General features: G+C 47.5%; 1 protein-coding gene across 15 annotated transcripts in view; it reads left to right on the top strand.

The window, feature by feature from the left end:
- EHMT1 (euchromatic histone lysine methyltransferase 1) overlaps positions 1–18,761 on the top strand; it is a 197,031-nt gene that overhangs the window by 96,477 nt on the left and 81,793 nt on the right. For 13 of the 15 annotated variants that reach the window (XM_014828102.3, XM_014828101.3, XM_070518202.1 and 10 more), the window contains 2 exons: positions 5,941–6,007; positions 15,816–16,372. In XM_014828102.3, the coding sequence (XP_014683588.3) occupies positions 5,941–6,007; positions 15,816–16,372 (624 nt within the window). Of the gene's footprint in view, positions 1–5,940; positions 6,008–15,815; positions 16,373–18,761 lie in introns of those variants that run through there. The other 2 variants (XM_070518207.1, XM_070518210.1) reach the window with 1 other exon arrangement.

Below are 18,761 nucleotides of genomic sequence, written 5' to 3'. Positions count from 1 at the left end.
GCGACAAGAGATAGGGGTTTGACAGATGTTAGCTCAGCGACAAACATCCTCAAGCAAAAAGAGAAAGATTGGCAACAGATGTTAGCTCAGGGCCAGTCTTACACACACACAAACCCCCCCCCCCCCCCCCAGTTTATAGGTGCATTCGTGAGAGTTCCAGGGGAGGCCTTCCCTGCTGTGCCTGGCCCTGGGCTCATCTCAGGGCAATGAGACTCCAGAAGCCTGGAGGTGTTTCAACAGGCCTGTGACATGGTGGGCTTTGTGTCCTTGGTGTGGGGCAGTGGCCATAAGGCCCACTGATTCTCTTAAAAGCTATTGAGGACCCCAGAAGCTCTTGTTTGTGTGGGTTCTACCTATTAGTATTTACCAAAAACTCACTTATTGGGGCTGGCCTCATGGCTGAGTGGTTAAGTTCATGTGCTCTGCTTTGGTGGCCCAGGGTTTCCCCAGTTTGAATCCTGGGCACAGACATGGCACCGCTTATCAGGCCATGCTGAGGCAGCGTCCCACGTACCACAACTAGAGGGATCTACAACTAAAATATACAACTATGTGCTAGGGGAATTTGGGGAGAAAAAGCAGAAAAAAAAAAAGATTGGCAACAGTTGTTTGCTCAGGTGCCAATCTTTTAAAAAAAAACTTCATTTACTTTAAAATAACAAAAGTAAACATATAACATGTTATTTACATGTTAAGGTAAATGTTAATGTCTGTGAAAAGTAACTATTTCTGAAACAAAGGCTTAGAAGTGGCATTGCTGTACGTGTTGGTACATCGCTCTCCTGTCTGGCTTCTGCATTCTGCCTGAGGTGGTGAAAAGTTTGGTTGAAATAAATGAAGACAATCCAGCCTCACACAGACTTTGAGTCTTCCCAGATTATGGCTGATGTTTTCTGTAATGGTATACCAGAACTCAGTGAGGGGAAGCTGTACCGGTAGCCCTTCTTTGTGACTGTTAAGCCCATGGTCCACCTTTCGTCTTGAGTGCATATTCTACCCATGCGTGGTTTTCACTGACAGGCACTGGGCATTTGGCTCACTAAGTTATGGCGATCTTCCAAATGTTGAATTTTCTTATCCAATATCAAAAAAATCATATTCACTTAACACCTCCCATGTCGTCAGAGAAGTCTTTAAGTATTGGGAAGCTGTGAAGCTTGGGGGCAGGTACACCTTTACCAAAATTCCAATTTTCACTCAAAAGATAGAATTTTAACATTGGCAACAAATACTGTTGGTTTCCTTTGAGGTGATAAGTTCACTTTGTTTATTTTGAGGAAATGTCTGCCAGATACCGCCGTCTGAGTAACTGTAGATTTCTTCAGGCCTTCTTCCAAGAGCACATGCTCAGTGAGCTCAGCCCGGCTCCCACGTGGTGCCCCCAGCAGGCCTTGGACGGCTGCTAGTGCCCCTCCCTTCTGCCTGGAGTGAAGACTCCTTACTCAGAGGCTGACAGTAAGATTGATGCAGTCGTGCCCCCTTACTGCGGGCGACACCTTCCAAGATCCCCAGTGGGTACCTGAAACCGCACGTAGTACCAAACTCTTGTCGACGAAAATAATCCATAACCAATCTATAAATGAAAATTTGGGTGAGTTTATTCTGAGCTTAAATCTGAGGATTATAACCCGGGGCCTTTCTTCCCGAAGAAGAAAGGGCACCAAAGAAGTGGGGTGCACAGAGTGGTTATATACTCCCAGAGAGGATGTTTCACATAGGATTGAAATGTCCCTTTTACAGTAGTCGCGAGACTGCTCTGTCGGCACAGCAATTGATGGAAACAGCAGGTAGGTCTTCTGTCTCAGTGAACGCAGCAGGGTGGCAGTCTGTTGTCTCCAGCTGAGTGGTCACAGGTGAGCTGGGTGGTCAAAGGTGAGTGCAGCAATCAGTTCCTAGCCTAAGGAAAAATGCTTATCCCTAAGGAAATGCTAATGTGGGGGGAAGTTGCACCTTTATCTCAAGGGCTGTTTGTTCTGGCCATAGGAAATGTCTAAGCAGATATGCAGTGTGCGCTCAATAGCCACAGTCAGGCCCTTTTGGAAAAAACAAAGTCAGGCCGAATTAGGTTTATACCAAATGGCTTCCTCATATACTCCAATATATCCTATTGCTTGCCATTTTTATTTGTCACCCTGTATATACTATGTTTTTTCCTATACATAAATACTTATGGTAAACTTTAATTTATAAATTAAACTCATGTTCTAAACTCACCTTGGGCCTTTTCTCGCCCCCACCCTGGAAGTGGAAGTGGGCCTCTTCGAGGAGCCTCACTTCTCTTAATGGGAAGTAGCATATAGTGACCAAGATTCTGCTCCAGCTGTGCTTGCTGCTGCCAGGGTGTCCTTGCCTCTGGGCCCTGGGTGTGGCCAGAGCTCCAACTGTGCATGCTGCCGCTGGCTGGTGATTTCTCTGGAGGTTTCTCCTCCCCATGGTGTTCCTGTTTCTAAAGCCAAAGTCCCTGTCCTCATCCTGAGTTTAGTTTAGTTAAGGCTCTTCTTGCAAAGCAGAGACTCAGGCCACCCATCTCCCTTTTACTGTCAGGATTTTCACAGCCTCCTGAAGTCTCTGCCAGCAGTTCTGTTTGGTTCTGCTGTTGCCAGCCAGTACAGGATTTTGTTGTTGTTGTTGTTTTGAGGAAGATTAGCCCTGAGCTAACTACTGCCAATCTCCCTCTTTTGCTAAGGAAGACTGGCCCTGAGCCAACATCCATGCTCATCTTCCTCTACTTTATATGTGGGACGCCTACCACAGCATGGCTTTTGCTAAGGGGGTGCCATGTCTGCACCTGGGATCCGAACCGGCGAATCCTGAGCCGCTGAGAAGCAGAACGTGCGCACTTAATCGCTATTCCACCTGGCTGTCCCAGTACAGGGTTTTTTTTTTTTTTTTTTTTTTTTAAAGATTTTATTTTATTTCCTTTTTTCTCCCCAAAGCCCCCAGTACATAGTTGTATATTCTTTGTTGTGGGTCCTTCTAGTTGTGGCATGTGGGACGCTGCCTCAGCGTGGTTTTGATGAGCAGTGCCATGTCCGCGCCCAGGATTCGAACCAACGAAACACTGGGTCGCCTGCAGCGGAGCGCGCGAACCCAACCACTCGGCCACGGGGCCAGCCCCCCAGTACAGGGTTTTGTTACTGGTTTGGGCTCTATGTTCTGTCTTTAACCCTGTTCTGATTTGATGTCGACTTTTTAGGTTGCTGGCCCTTTTGAAAAGTTCGTGAAAACCATGTTTCATTTGGCTAGATAGTTACTTGTAGGTTCAGCCACAGAGAGCATCTGAATTCGGGAGGTTTCTGTTCTTCCTGCTCTGGTTGTGGGCCGAGGTCATCACCAGGCTCAGTGTCTGGGCCTTTGGCCTTCCAGACACACACCTTGGCCACGCCCTGCTCTGCCCTTCGCCCACAAGGAGTCAGTGTGGCTGCCACTCAGCCTTTCCTTTATTCATGCAGCAGATGCTGATGTTATAAAGAACCAATCCAGGCATGTAGCCATGCGAGAAGCAGACAGAAGTGGGGATAGGGGCTTGTCCTGTACCCAGTGGCCTTTCTTTACTTAGTCCTCTTAGAAAGGCCCCATTCGTGCTCCTGCCACATACTCACTCAGCTCCTTCTGCATGCTGGGCACTGCTGACATTGTGGGGATATATTGGAGAACAGGACAGGTCCCTCCTGTGGAACCCAGAGTTTGCATGCTAATGGAGCAGACAGACAGGTTGAGTGATGTGTCTGATGGTGGTGGGCACCAAGGGGGCAACGAGGCAGGGTCCAGGAGAGGCTGTCTGATAAGGTGGAGCTTGGTCTGTTGAGAGGCGGCAGGGTCCGGGGCACGGAGGCTGTGGTCAGGGTGTGGAAGGGGGTGGCAAGTAGGAACAGAGGCCAGGCCCCGTCGCTTTGCTGTCCGTGGTGAAGACCTTTTTCTCCTGAAGGGGGTGAGAAAACCCTGGGGTTTGAGGAGGGAAGCATTCAGGTCTGACCCCTGTAAGGAAGTGCTCCCCACCTTCTGGGAGGAAGGCTCCAAGGTCCCTGGATTTTTCCTTAGTGCCTAGCACCAAATCCCAGCTCCCTAGGGTGTAAGTGGTTACGAGAGGGATTATAGAAGGGGCAGCCCCCGAAGGGACTTTATCTGGAGGATCCCAGTGAGGAGCAGGAGCTGGCCAGCACAGACTGATAATGGGTGTTTAATCCAGGCCCCTTGATGGCAGGAGCATGAAGCCATTAGGAGGGACTGGCCCTCCCTCATGCTCCCCGCCCTAGCCGGCCGCTCCTCCTTCTGCGCTGCAGCCTGTTTATCGACTTCACAGCACCCCACTCTCTGAAGTTAACGTGTTTGTTTCTTCTCTACCAGTTAGAACAGGGATCTGCGAACTTTTCTGAAAAGGACAACAAATGGCTTTGACCACAAAGTTCTCTGTCACATAGTGTCTGTGGTTGTTTACAGGCCTCTGATGATGTAAGAGCCACTGTAGGCTGACCTGGCCTGACCCTTCTTTGCTCACTGAGGTCTTGTTGGGCTGGCAAGTGCCTGGTATATGACAGGTGCTCTGTAATAGTGGGTGGCCTTCATCCACATGACCACAGAGACAGCTGAGCTCTTCAGCTCCTCGAAGAGGGACTGTGTGACCAGCTAGGAGCAGATATCTACCCAGCTGCTGTCAGCTGTGATCTGGGGTCCAGGACTGGGCAATGCCAACAGGACCCCACCCCTAAGTGTGTGTGTGCGTGTTTGTCAACAAAACAGGTCCTTTCAAGTCCCCTGAAAGAATCTCAGGACCCCAGGGGTCCTCTGCTTGTACTTTGAAAACCACTAGTGGGGCCCCATGCAGAGCTCCAGGGTAGGGGCGAGGGTGGCAGCCTGGAATTGGCAGAAGGAAGCTGGGCTGTGCTTGGCCCTTTCTTGGCCTGTGTACCTGGGGCAACGAAGTCAGCTCCTTTCAGGAAGGCTGCTGGTGGGAGCATTCTGGAGGCGCTGAGGAAGGAGGGGCGTTGTGGGGGTACGGGGCTGCTGCGCATCCTTGAGGTGGGCTGGTGGTCCAGGGTGACAGGGCAGGGCACTGCCACTGCTCTTGGGAGCCACACTTGCCATTTATTCCATGAGATGAGCCGTGAGCTCGAAGTTCAGTAGGAATGCTCTGAGAATATTCTGCGGTGTCTTTTGAAGAAAACATTCCGGAAGTTATAGAAGTGTTGTCGAAGTTATTCCCTTGGATTCTGAAACTCTAAGCGGGAAACCTGGAGAGTCTGCATCACCCGGCCCCTGGGTGGGCAGGGCACTTGCTGACCATTGTCCTCCTCCTCTGTGGACTCATGGAGGCCCAGGGCACTTGCCGACCACTGTTTTCCTCCTCTGTGGACTTGTGGTGGCTCCTGTGCCTGCCGAGACCCCAGATAAGGGCATTTTGTGTGTTTATGTTCACGTCTTCAGCCACATGCTGACCTTCCAAGACCTTCCATGTATAATTCATGCCTCCACATAGTAGACCAAATATTTAGTGGTTCAGGTTGTTACTGAATTTTCTTGATTTATTCCTTTCTGTAACTTTTTTGTAGGTCATTGGACGTTTTACGTACTTAGATGAATTATTAGCAGCAGCAGAATGCACTTTGAAATAATTTGTAACGTTCCTATAACAGAGCCAAAACATTTGAGATTTCTAATTACATAAGTAATGCATGGACACGTTCTTCTTATTAAAAAGCTGTCTCCAAAAACACAGACCTAGTAGGAGTTCCTTGGACTGTTTTCTGAAAGCCTCGCCTTGTGAGGTGACTGTGTTGTCCACTGGCTTGAAGGCATCCTGACTGTCTAGGCATCTGATGATGTGTCTACCTGTGATTTGTTGTTGATTCAGATGTGACGTCCACTTAGAGAAGTTGTGTTGGTGCATTGCTGAGTCCACCAGTTGATGAACCCAGGCTGACTGTTGTCTGTTTTTCGCAGGCAGTTCCGGCCAAGGGGGAGACTCAGCAGGATTGCTGCATGACAACTGAGCTGCTGGGAGAAGAAGGTAAGGGCTGCGTCTGCTCCCATGCAGATGTGACGGGAAGGCCTGCCACACTTTGTGTCTCCTGCTTGTCCCCGCTCCTGACTTCCCTGCTGAACCCAGGTTCACTGTATACTTTCTCACGCCTCCCGTTCCCAGACAGAAGCACGTGTGCACAGAGAGCGGCTGTGGGAAAACCTTGCCAGAGAGGGACGGCAGTCACCCTGTAGGTCCCCATTGCAGGCACCCCCAGAAAACGGAAATGGGTCGTCACATGAGTGTTTACAGCTCCTTTATTCATGTCCCTTAAAGCCAAAACCACTTGAACAGGGTCCTTCACCTGAGGACCATCTGTGGCATGCACCCAGCATGCTAGAAGAACAGCATGATTCCCACAGCCACATGGTGACGCTTGGGTGTGTTTTGCTGAGTGAAGGGAGCCAGACCCACATGTGTGACTCTGCTTGGGTGACATTCTGGACAAGGTAAAACTGAAGGCTTGGAAAACACAGCATAGTTGCCAGGAGGTGGGGGGAGGCTGGTGAAGGAGTGTCTGTAGAGGGGAACTTCTGGGCTGCCCTGTAAGGGCTGTCGTGGGACCACTTAACTCTGTCGGTTAAGTTGCGGGACAGACTGTGACAAAGGTGTCTCGTGTGTCACACGAGCCACATGGGGGCACTGACCAGGTCACTTTGGAGAACAGTGTCACACCTGGACACCATGAGGCTGATGGCCCAAGAGTGGTACAGACACTGCATTCTGCTTGGCTGTGTCTGTCACGGGAGATGGACGAGTGGTCCTGAGATTGACTGATGCGTAGCGTGTCGTCCTGTCGTCCACTAGCCCCTGAAGTTGGTACCGCCCCAGTTGACGCAGGAGGAAATTGGCTGTCTCGCTGATGTCAGTCATAGTTCTAAGCACTTCAGATGTTCTAATGTGGTCTAGCTGCACATCCATGGTGTCTAGTTCCACATGTCATTGAAGGAGGAGGAGACTGAGACAGAGGTGCTAACAGCTAGTTGCTGTGACCCCCGAGGACACAGAAACCAGGGTGTGCGGTGGCGGAGGCCATGGCTGATGACATTGCTGTGTGTGCCTCAGTGGGAGAGGGGAGGGCTGCCGCTCCAATGAGCAGAGAATTGGGGTCTGTCTTACGAGGCACTGTGGGTAAGCAGAGGCCTCTACCCAGCGTCCCAGTGCAGACCTGTGTGTCTTGGTGGGGGCGACTCTGAGTGCCCCGGAAGTAGCCTCACATGGCCTGGTGGGGGAGTGCCTGCTGGGGATCGCCTCACATCCCACTCCGGTGCCTGCCTGTAGTGTCCTTCCTGAGCTGCAGGACAGCTCCTGCCATGGATTGCTGCAGTCCCTGTCCACTTCCCAGGCAGCCCCAAGAGCTGCTGTGACACCTCTTTGCATCCACATGGTCATATTCTTTTGTGACTGCTGCATGCACACTTGTCGTCCACTGTGAGTAAAGGCAGAGCGTGGGCACTCAGCTTGGGAGCAGGTGGCAGGGCAGCCTCATCTCGGGAGAAGGGACCCAGTGGCCAAGCCAAGGGCAAGGCTGCCTTCTCTGCATGTGCCTCCCTTGGTGTTGAAGTGCACATCTGTAATAGAAATGCTTCTGACTGCGGTAGAGTCGTCAGGGCTCCGGGAGCAGGCTGGGTTGGGAGGTTGGGTGGTGGCCTGACTTGCTGCCTAAGCACTGTTTCCAGACCCCACTCCCTCCCTGGTCAGAAACCTGCCCTCTGGGGAACTCCTGGCTCAGATATGCCCTCCGCCCTTGGAGGTCTTTTGCACACTGAAGGACCAAAGGCGTGGCACTGCCCTGTATTCTGCCCTCACCGTGGACCTCTGTGTCTCTCACTCAGGCTGCCGGCTCCCGTCTGCTGCACCACTTGGCCCCTGGGGTGCGTCACCTCCACAAGCTGTCCCATGCACTGCTCCACCCACACCTCCACACATGGTGACGGGTCTCTAAGATCTGCCTCAGGTTTCTCTTCCTGGCATTATCTTCCTCTCCTTTCCTCTGTGGCATTTTGAAGCACAAAAGTTTTTAATTTTGATGAAGTCATTTATCTGTTTTTTTCTTTGGTTGCTTGTGCTTTTGATATAACATCTAAGAAATCATTGCATAATAGAAGGTCACAAAGGTTTATGCCTAAGTTTTTTTCTTAGAGTTTTATAGTTTTATCTTTCATAGTTAGATCCATTTTGAGTTAATTTTTGCATATAGAGTGAGGTAGGGATCTAACTTCATTCTTTGGCAAGTGGATACCCACTCGTCCCAGGACCATTTGTTGAAAAGACTGTTCTTTCCACGTTGAATTGTCCTTGTACTCTTGTTGAAAATCAGTTGTCTGTAATAGGAGGGTTTGTTTTTGGACTCTTATTTCTTTTCCGTAGATCAAGGGTCTTTTCTTATGCTGGTACCCCACACTCAATTAATGTTGCTTTGTAGTAAGTTTTGAAATGGGGGTGTGTTAGGCCTCCAACTTTATTTTTCTTTTTCAAGATTGTCTTGCCTATTCTGGGTCCCTTGACTGCAAATAAGCCAGCTGGAATTTTGATGTGAACTGTCTTGAATCTGCAGATGAATTTGGGCAGTATGACCATCTCAGCAATGCAGCGTCTTTCAATCCATGAACATGAGTGTCTATTTATTTAGGTCTCCTTTAATTTCTCTTAGTAATGTTTTGTAATTTTCAGTGCACAAGTCTTATACTTTTTCTATTAAATATTTTCTTAAGTATTTTTGATGCTATTTCAAATGGGATTTTTTTTAAATTCTTTTTCATTTTGCTCATTGATGCTGTATAGAAATACAATTTGTTTTGTTTATTGATCTCATATCTTGCAACCTTGCTGAACTTGTTTATTATTTCTAGTAGTTTTTTTGACTTCCTTAGGAATTTCTATACACAGTCATGCATTGCTTGATGGTGGGGTATGTTCTGAGAACTGTATTGTTAGGTGATTCCCTCATTGTGTGAACATCACAGAGTACACTTACACAAACCTGGATGCTAGTGCCTACTGCACACCTAGGCTCTATGGTGCTAAACTTATGGGACCACTGTTGCATGTGTGGTCCATTGTTGACCAAAACATTGTTATGTGGTGCATGACTGCATAAGGCCACATCATCTACAAATAGACATCGCTGGTCTGAAATCAGCTGAGTTTAGTTTGTATGTAGTCACCTCGGCTTTCTTCTGCTTAGGGTCTGCATGATACGTGCTTTCCTGTACTTTTACATTTAACCTGTGTGTGTTTTAGGCATAGTTACAGTGGGTTTGTATAGACACTGTATCATTGGGTCTTACTTTTTTATCCAGTCTGACAATCTTTGCCTTTTTATTGGAATGTTCAGACCATCAATTTTGTTTTGGTTTAATTGGACCATGTTGTCATTTTTTTGTTTTTCCCTTTTTTGTTTTCCTTTCTCTCTCTGTTAGTGTGTTCTTTTGGACTGAATAGTTTTATCATTCCATATTGTCTCCACTATTGGCGTATTAGCTATATCCCTTTGTTTTTTTTTCAGTGTTTGCTCTTGGGCTCACAATATTTATCTTTAATCAGAGTCTGCCTTTAAATATTATTATGCGACTCTGTGTACTTGTGTTCCTTTAAAAATAGTGAATTTTGGGGGCTGGCCCAGTGGCATGGTGGTTAAGTTCGTGTGCCCCACTTTGGTGGCCCAGGACTTTTGGGTTCAGAACCTGGGCACAGACTTAGCACCACTTGTCAGGCCACGCTGTGAATCCCACATAAAATAGACGAAGATTGGCACAGATGTTAGCTCAGGGCCAGTCTTCCTCAAGAAAAAAAAAATAGTGAATTCCACTTCTCCCTCTTGTCCTTTATGCTCTTGTTACAGATTTTACTTCTTCAGATGTTAAAGAGCCAAAATACGTTGTTACTATATTTGCTTAAGCATTCATTTTTCTTTTAACAAAAATTTTTAAGTGAGAAAGTTTTTGAATATTTTCTTGCCTGTTTATCATTTCTGGTACTCTTAATTCCTTTTTGTAGATGACTTTCCATGTGGTATCACTTCCCTACCACCTGAAGAACCATATTTAACATTGTTTGATGTGGTTTTCTGTTGTGACTAATTTTCTTAGCCTTTGTTTGTTTGAAAAATGTTGTGTTTGAAGGCTATTGTGTTGGCTACAGAATCCAGGAGAATGGTTTTTCTCCAGCAGTTTAAAGATGTTGCTCCACTGCTTTCTGGCTTGCTTAGTGTTTAAACAGAGATCTGCAGTCGCTCTTGTCTTTTTTTCTGTGAGTAACGTGTCTTTTCCTCTCTGGGTGCTTTAGGATTTTTCTTTTATCACTGATTTTCAGCAATTTGGTTATGTTGTGCTTTGGGCTGGTTTGTTGTGCTTAGCTTGCTTGGAGCTCATTAAGCTTCTTTGTTCTCTGATTTTTATCATTTTCATCAAATTTGGAAAATATTTGGTAAAAAATGTTTTTCAGCCATTACTTCTTCAAATGTATGTTTTCACTTCCTCCCATTGTGGGCACTCCAAGTATGAGAAAGTTAGACTGCTTCAGATGGTCCCTCAGCTCACTTAGGCAGGATTTGTGTACCCTTCTGCCTTTCTTCTCTCTCAGCTTTATTTTGTTAGATTCTAATGGTATGTCTTCAGATTCTGCAGTTGTTTTTGCTGCTGTCTCTGATCTGCTGTTAGTGTTGTATCTGATAGTTTCATTGCAGATATTCTATTTTTCATCTTTAGAAGTTCTGTTTGGATGGATGGCTGTAGTATGGATATCTGTGTCTGTGTCTCGTACTTCTTTCATGGTTCTGTTTTCCTTTAAATACTTGATAGTGCTGTAATAGCTATTTTAACACTTATGTCTGCTGGGTCCATCATGTCTGCCATTTCTGGGTGTTTTATTCATTGAGTTTTCTCTTTATTGTGGATTCTTCTGCTTTCTCGCATATCTTGTAATTTTTGGTTAGATACTTTGAATAGTATTCTTAGTGGGTTGAATATGACGTTGGATTTGGTTATCTTTTTTTTCAAAAGTAGATTGTTGAGCTTTTCCAAGCTACTTGATTAGTTAACTTGCCTACAAGTTTGGCCTCTTCTCAGCCTGTTTGTAGGCGTTTTTAGCACTGAAATAGTGTAAACTTTGATCAGTGGTTGGTTTTTTGTTGTTATGTAAGAAATTTTACTTAGGAGGTAGATATGGTTCAGCCTTACTGCTAAGGTTTAGCCGTTTGGAATCTCTACTGAATGCCCATCACTGAGAGTTCTTCTTTTCACCTGGTCAGATTTCTATTGTTTGACTTACATGTAAGACTCAACATTGAGGCTTCTGACTTGCGAACAAGCTCTGTCTCTCCGTTTATTTAATTTTTCGTAGCCACAAAAATACTTCGTATTTTCTTATGCTGTTGTACATGGTGTGTTTAAAATCTTACTTTTCGGTTTTTCATTGCTGGTATAAGGGTTTGCGGTGTATCTTTTGTAATTGCGCTTTCTTTTGAGAGTGTAGGTTCAGGTGCAGGTGTAAGAACTAGTGCAGAGACATCCCTGGTGCCCTGCACCCAGTCTCCCCGAGTGGCAACGTCTTGCAAGACTGCAGCACGGTGTCACACCCAGGATATTGACAAGGATACAATCTACCCTCTTACTTGGATTGCCCCAGTTTTACTTGTTCTCGTGGCTGTGTTTATCTCTGTGCATTTTATCACACCTGTAGCTTCGTGTGTCCCCATTACAGATACGGTGCACTTCCATCATGCAAGGACCTGCCTGTTGCTCTTTCGTAGCCACCACCTCCCGTCCCTCCCTCCCCAGCTCCTGCATTTAATCCCTGGCAGCCACTGATCTGTTCTCTAGTTCTGTAGTTTTGTCATTTCAGAAACGTTACGTAAGTGCTGTCATACAGTGTGCTTCCTCTTTTCCACGCAGCGTCATTCCCTGGGGATCCATCAAGTTGCTTAAGTCAGCGGTCTGTTCTTGTTTGTTCCTGAGTGGTGTTCCGCAGCACGGATGTGCCACTGTTTAACCATTCACTCTCTGGGGGACGTCTGGGTTGTTTCCAGTTTTCATCTGTTAGAGAAAAGCTGCTGTGAACGTTGTGTCCATGTTTGTTTGGGCATAACTGTTCATTTCTCTGGGATAAATGCCCATGAGTGCTTTATGTGTCATATGGTAAGTGTATGTTCAGTTTTATCAGACACTGCAAAACTGTTTTCCAAAACAGCTACACCCATTAACATTCCCAGCAGCACTATATGAGAGTTCCATTTCTCCACGTCCTGTCAGCGTCTGTCTTTAATTAGAGCCCTCTCAGTGGGCATGAAGTGGCATCTCCATGTGGGTTAGATTTGCTGTTGATTAGTGCTGAGAAGTTTATAATTTTGATGAATTCAGTTTAGCAATTTTCCTTTTAGTGATTGTGCTTTTGGTGTCAACGATAAGAGTCTTTGCCTAGCCCTAGATCGCAAAGATTTTTTTCTGTTTTTTTTCCTAAGAGCTTCATGATTTTACATTTTACATTTCTTTTCCATTTTGAGTTAATTTTTATATAAGCTATGAGATTTGGACCAGTCACTGGGCCTAGTAGCTTACATACCGGTGACTTGGGTTTTCTGCATACAGAGTGTGTCGACTGTTGAGTAGATTGTGCTGCTGCTTTCTGACCTGAATGCCCTTTGTTACTATTTCTTGCTTGTTTGCTTGCACTAGCCAGAACTTTCAGAGTAATGTTGAATATCAGTAGTGACAGCAGGGAGCTATAATTCTGATGTCTAAGAGGAAAACTGTTGTTTCCTTCTTCCCGCATACTCTCACGGCACTCTGACACTAGAGGTATGGGGATTTCCTCACGTCAGGCGGTTCTCCAGTTCTCTGCAGACACCAGCTCAGGCGTCCTACAGTTCAGTTAAGTCCCGACATGATCTCCCTGGAGTGAAGGGTTCCATCCATAAGGCTGCCCCCACTTCAGACGCCAGTCACAAGTAGAGGTCCCCAGGGCACCCACACTTCTGACCAACTGGCTATAAGTTGGAGGTTCCCATTACCCTCTCCTCATGTGTGGTAATTTCCCAGAACACTCGCAAAACTTAGGAAAACACTTTACCACCTGTTACTGGTTTGTTGCAAAGGATGCAACTCAGGAACAGCCAAATGGAAGCGATGCATAGGGCAAAGTATGGGAGAAGGGGTGTGGGGCATCCATGCCCTCTCTGGACGTGGCACCCTCCCCTTGTGGATGTGTTCACCAATCTGGAAGCTCTCTGAACCCCCCGTAGTTTAGGGTTTTTATGGAGGCTTCATCATGTAGGCTTATTAGATAATTAACTCCGTTTCCACCTCCTCTCCCCTCTCCGGAGGATGGGGAATAGGGCAGAAGGGTCCAAGCTTCTGACCATGGCTTTGTCTTTCTGGTGACCAGCCCCCATCCAGGAGCTCATCCAGAGTCACCTCTTTAGAACAATGGACATTCCTAGCGCTCAGGAATTTCAAGGGATTTAAGGAGCTCTGTGTTAGGAACTGGGGGCAGAGACCACATATGTGTCTTGTTATGTCACACCACCTAATCAAATTTATCTTTTTCTTCTTATGACGTATGCTTTTGATGTGTAACAAAATTTTTCCCTGTTTATAGACCAACAAATCTATTTTTCTACGTTTTGCCTTGTTAGCTTTGAGGTTTTCAGATCATCTAGGACAGTATTTCTCAAACTTAGGTGTGCACATGACTCACCAGACATTTTGGTGAGTCCCAGACGTGTGGCTTCACCTTCAGAGGCTCAGACCGCAGGTCTGGGCTGGGCCCAGGACTTGGCCTTTCCAGTCAGCTTTCGGGGTCTAGCCCGCTTGTGCTGCTGTCCATGAGCCTGCTGTGCGTAGTCCGTGACCATGGTGTGCCTGTGCTGGTGAGAGGCCTGTTGTCGGGAGCCTGTGTCCCCTGTTCCTTTGCTGCTGTTTTTCATGATTACTTTGCTACTTGTGAAAATTCATTTCCCTGCATTTTATTTTTTATTTTTACTTTTTTTGAGGAAGATTAGCCCTGAGCTAACTGCTACCAATCCTCCTCTTTTTGCTGAAGAAGACTGGCCAGGAGCTCACATCCGTGCCCATCTTCCTCTACTTTATATGTGGGACGCCTACCACAGCGTGGCATGCCAAGTGGTGCCATGTCCACACCTGGGATCCAAACCGGCGAACCCCGGGCTGCCGAAGCAGAACATGTGCACTTAACAGTTGCCCCACCGGGCTGGCCCCATTTCCCTGCATTTTAGAATAAGGCTTTGGAGTTCCTCAGTATACTGATTGGCGCTTCGATTGGGGTATTGTTGAATTTGTAGATTTAATTTGAGGCGACTTGACAGCTTTGCATTTTTGTCATCCCATTCGAGATCATGAAATGCTTTTGTTTAAATTTTTTTCTCTCCACAGAGGCCTTGAGTAATCTCGGTTAGAAATTTATATCCTTTACAGTTTTTCCTGCTTTTGTAAACAGTATCTATTTTTTTCTCTTATATTTTCTAGTTAATACCAGTGTAGAAAAACTTGATTTGAAGTTTAGCTGTCTTGACGTGCTCTTGTGTTTTGATGGCCAGTTGATTCTGTTTTCTAAAGTAAATGACCTTGTGGGTGCAGAGGGGAAGCTCTGTCTCTTAGCTCCCGCCCTTGCGCCTCGTTCCTTTCTCTTCCCTTTAGTGTCACCCGGTTCTCCTCCTGTGTTGAACACTTGTGGTGTTAATGGACGTCCTGATGGTATTTCTGGTCCCTATGGGATTCAGTTAGTGTGTCTGAACCAGTGTGTATTTGCTGCAGATTGTGGTTTAGTAGCCTCTCCGAGTTGTCAGTTTCCAGCTGTTCTGTTTTGCTCAGGGTTTTAAAAAATATTGAAATGTTTAATAGTTTATTTAATTTATTATTTCAGTCTGTTCATTCATTCAGAAAGTGTTGACTGCACTCGTGATGTGCCAGGCCCTGTGTCTGTGCGCAGGAAGCAGTGGTGCACAGACAGGCAGCACCCTGCCTCGCAGGCTGTGCCTCCTTGGGCAGCGGGACAGGCAGCCTGTACAGTCGCTGGTGAGGTCTGTTGAGGGTTAGGTGATAATACTCTAGAGATGGAGTGAATCAAGGAGGCTTGTGCTTGAGCAGAGCGCTCTGCCTCCGGCTGCGGTGGTGGACACCGCTGCGCTTAGATGTGTCATGTAGAGCTTCTGATGTACAGGGCATTTACTGACGGCTGGTCCCGGACAGGGTCTTTCAGGGTTCTCATGTGAGACTGAGCTTTCGTGGAGAACAGGCTCGTAGGCCAGGGGTTTGTAACGAAGCTTCCGACTGATATACTGAAAATGCGATTCTTTTTCTGGGTTTATTACCCATTTTCTTGACGTTTGTTCTTGTGAAGCTAATTCGGAAGCCTCTTTCTGTCTCTGTATCATGCGAGTTTCATTTCGCAGTGGTGAATTTGTTCCTGGTGGATATGTAAATCTGCAGAGCGTGTTTTGAAATCTTTCTGTCTTTTAAAAATTAACTTGCTTACCAAGAGGGGAGTGTTTGTTTGGTGCCTCTGTTCTTTGACGGTGTGTCTCTCGAGGCAGGACTGCGGGCCTTTGCCCGCAACTCGCACGCAGGATGGACTGGCAACCGATGTGCTTGAGCTCAAAGCAGGCTCCCCTTCTCAGGATTTGGTCTTCCCCAAACTTAACCCACTGACTTTCCAAATTAATGTCTAAGGCATCATTTTATATTTAATTTTTTTGAACTTAAATGCTTGTTTGCACATGAAATAAGTGATTTTTCCTTCGTTTAACGTTGCGCCACTGACCCTTCTCCTCTGTTCGCAGAGCCCTCTATGGCTGCTGATGAAGGCTTGACAGAGAAGCAGGGGGGAGAGGCCCGCACGGCTGCAGATGGCGAAACCAACGGGCCCTGTGAGAAGAGCGATGCCGGCAGCCATCTAAATGCGGCAAAGCACACTCAGGAAAATACAAAAGCCAGCCCACAGGAAGGTACCAACAAACTAACCCGAATAGCAGAAAATGGGATTTCAGAAAGAGACACTGAAGTGGGGAAGCAAAACCATGTCAGAGCTGACGACTTCACACAGACTTCTGTCGTTGGAAGCAATGGATACTTCTTCAGCAAGCCGTCCCTGCAGGAGCAGCCCTTGCGGATTACCAGCACTTTGGCCTCTTCACTTCCTGGTCATGCTGCAAAAACCCTTCCTGGAGGGACCGGCAAAGGGAGGACTCCTAGTGCTTTTCCTCAGGCACCAGCCACAGTGCCAGCCAAGCTCGGGGAAGGGAGCAAAGACACAGAGGACAAGAAGCCTGGGGCCCCTGGCCCCGATGTCAAGGTTCACAGGGCACGGAAGACCATGCCGAAATCCATCCTGGGCCTGGTAATGCTTCTCTCTCGGGGCGGGCCTGCTTTAGTGTCTGTCTTGCTGTTTCTTTTCTGTCTGTCCTCTCTTTTGTGGTAACAATGGCAGATGGACTTCTGTGCGTTAAGAAGAAAGGCCAGTAAATGGCAGTGGTCATTTGACAGTGGCCACCTGTGGGCCTGTGAAGGGTTGGGAAGTGCTGCTGATGGTTCCTGCATGAGAGAGATAGCAGATGACCCTCAGCCTGCCTTCTGGGCTCCACCTCCTTGTGGGTGCCCAGTGCCTGCTGAGTAAAGGCGGGCAGATGCTTGCATGGAGACCACTCCTCCTCTGCTCTGGGCCTGGGGCTTTCGCTCTGGCTCGGGAAGCTCAGCACCTGCTGCATCTCTTTGGGAAACGAGTGGACATGAGGATGGTTAGGTCCACGGTGCGACGGAAGGGAGGGGGCAGCAGACCACCTTGGAGACACGCAGGTCCAAGCCCCTGGGCTCAGGGTTTTGTGCTGAGAGCAGGCAGTGCTTCCCTACTTGACTGCTGAGCGAGGTGGTGTGTGCCGCCACCCTGGATCTGTGCCTGTGCACGATGCGCTTCCTCAGGATGTCTGCAGCGTGGTGTTCTGCTGTCCTGGTTCTGTGTGGATTTGGCCAGGGATGGATTCTAGGGGTGCAGTCCTATTCCCTTGGGGTTTCTTGCACCTGGTGTTGCAGGTGAGCATTCTGAAGCCAGTCTGATTGTCCGTCACTAGGAGGTCACGTGAGGCTTCCTTCTGCTACCCTCCACCCTCCAGGGCTGTGCACACAGACCCCTCCGCCACTGTTGTGTGCGACGGCCTCTTCCCTCAGCCCTGGACGTGGGCTTTGCGCAGCTTCCCTCTGTGGGCTGGGTCTTCTGTCTCCTTGGATGGCACCTCGCCTGTCTTCCAGCTTTCTCAGTGGTTCTTCAGCACTTTATATTCTTTCTGTTCAGTCCACATATTGATGTTTTTAACTCTGGCAATTATTTTTTTCACACCCCGTATCTCCAATTAGTTCTTTTCATTAAAAAAATCTGTATGCTTAGTTATATTTCATCTTTTCCTTCAAAGACATTGATGATAATTCTTTTATAGTCTCTGCCTTAAAGGAGACTTATCCTTAGGTGGGAATCCTCTGTGGGCTTGCACCTCTCATTTGTGGTGATTCTTCCCCGAGGAGTGTGCTTGTCTCTGCTTCTGTGATTGCGTCTTGCCCGACTGTGAGCTCACTCTGTGTTTTCTGTGGCCCCTGCAGTGGTGGTTGGGGAGCCGCGGGTGTGCTGTGGTGCTGGATTGCTGACTGTCTCCGGGGCCACAGCCACCTCGCCATCTGCTCTTCTAGAGTAGCCAGGGTGGGTGCCCCAGACGCCCATGTCCCCCTGCACAGTTTCACCCCTGCCCAGCCCGCTGGCCCTGACTCAGCCTCCTCCTCTACAGCACTCTCTCTGCGTGCCAAAACTTGAGCAGGATCATGTGGATTCACAAGAAGCTGCACAGACAGTGCAGAGAGACTGTTTGTGCCCTTCGCCCGGCTTCCCCCAGGTGACAGTTTGCGTAACCAGAGCTCAGTGTAGACTTATGTGGCCTCCTAGCCCTGCGAGGTTCCTAGTGTCCCATCAGAGTCACCCGCCCGTCCCTGACCATGCGCTCCATCTCTGTGGTCTGTTAGTTCATCCTCTGTAAGACAGGACTATAAAGGAGGGCCCTTTGAGAGTGGCTTTTTCACTCAGCACAGTTCCTTCAGCCAAGCCGTAGCCGTAGTCTCTTCCTCTTAGTGCTGAGGAGACTTCTGTGGCGTGCACGTGCCAGAGTTTAACCACTCGCCGCTTGAAGGACACTGCGGGGGTTCCCAGGTTTTGACTGTTACATTAAAGCTGCTCTGGACATTTATGTACACGTTTTTGTTTGGTCATAAGTTTTCATTTCTATGGATAGATATCCAGAAGTGCAATTGCAGGGTCATAGGGTAATTGGGTGTTTAGTTTTGTAAGTAACTGCCAAACCATATTCTAGGCAGGCTATAGCATTTTACATTCCCTCAGCAAGGTGTGAGCCATCTAGTTTCTCACATCCTTGCCACCGTTTGGCGTTGCCATTATTTTTTTATTTTAGCTGTGATATGTCATTGTGGTTTTAATTAAACTTCCCTAATGACTGATGGTGATGACATCTTTTCGTGTGCTTATTTGCCGTCTGTATGTCCTTTTTGGTGAAATGACTGTCATACCTTTTGCCTGTTTTACTACTACAGTCTTATGTTGCTCAATGATGGGGACATGTTCTGAAAAATGTGTTGTTAGGTGATTTTATCATCGTGCAAACATCACAGAGTGACTTTGGGAAACCTGGATGGTAGCGCCTACTGCACAACTAGGCTCCACGGTGCCAGTCTTA

Source organism: Equus asinus, chromosome 10 (genome assembly GCF_041296235.1).
Source record: "Equus asinus isolate D_3611 breed Donkey chromosome 10, EquAss-T2T_v2, whole genome shotgun sequence".
Lineage (NCBI taxonomy): Eukaryota > Metazoa > Chordata > Mammalia > Perissodactyla > Equidae > Equus > Equus asinus.
The sequence above is the reverse complement of the archived record's forward strand: the minus strand, read 5'-3'. Positions and strand labels throughout refer to the sequence as shown.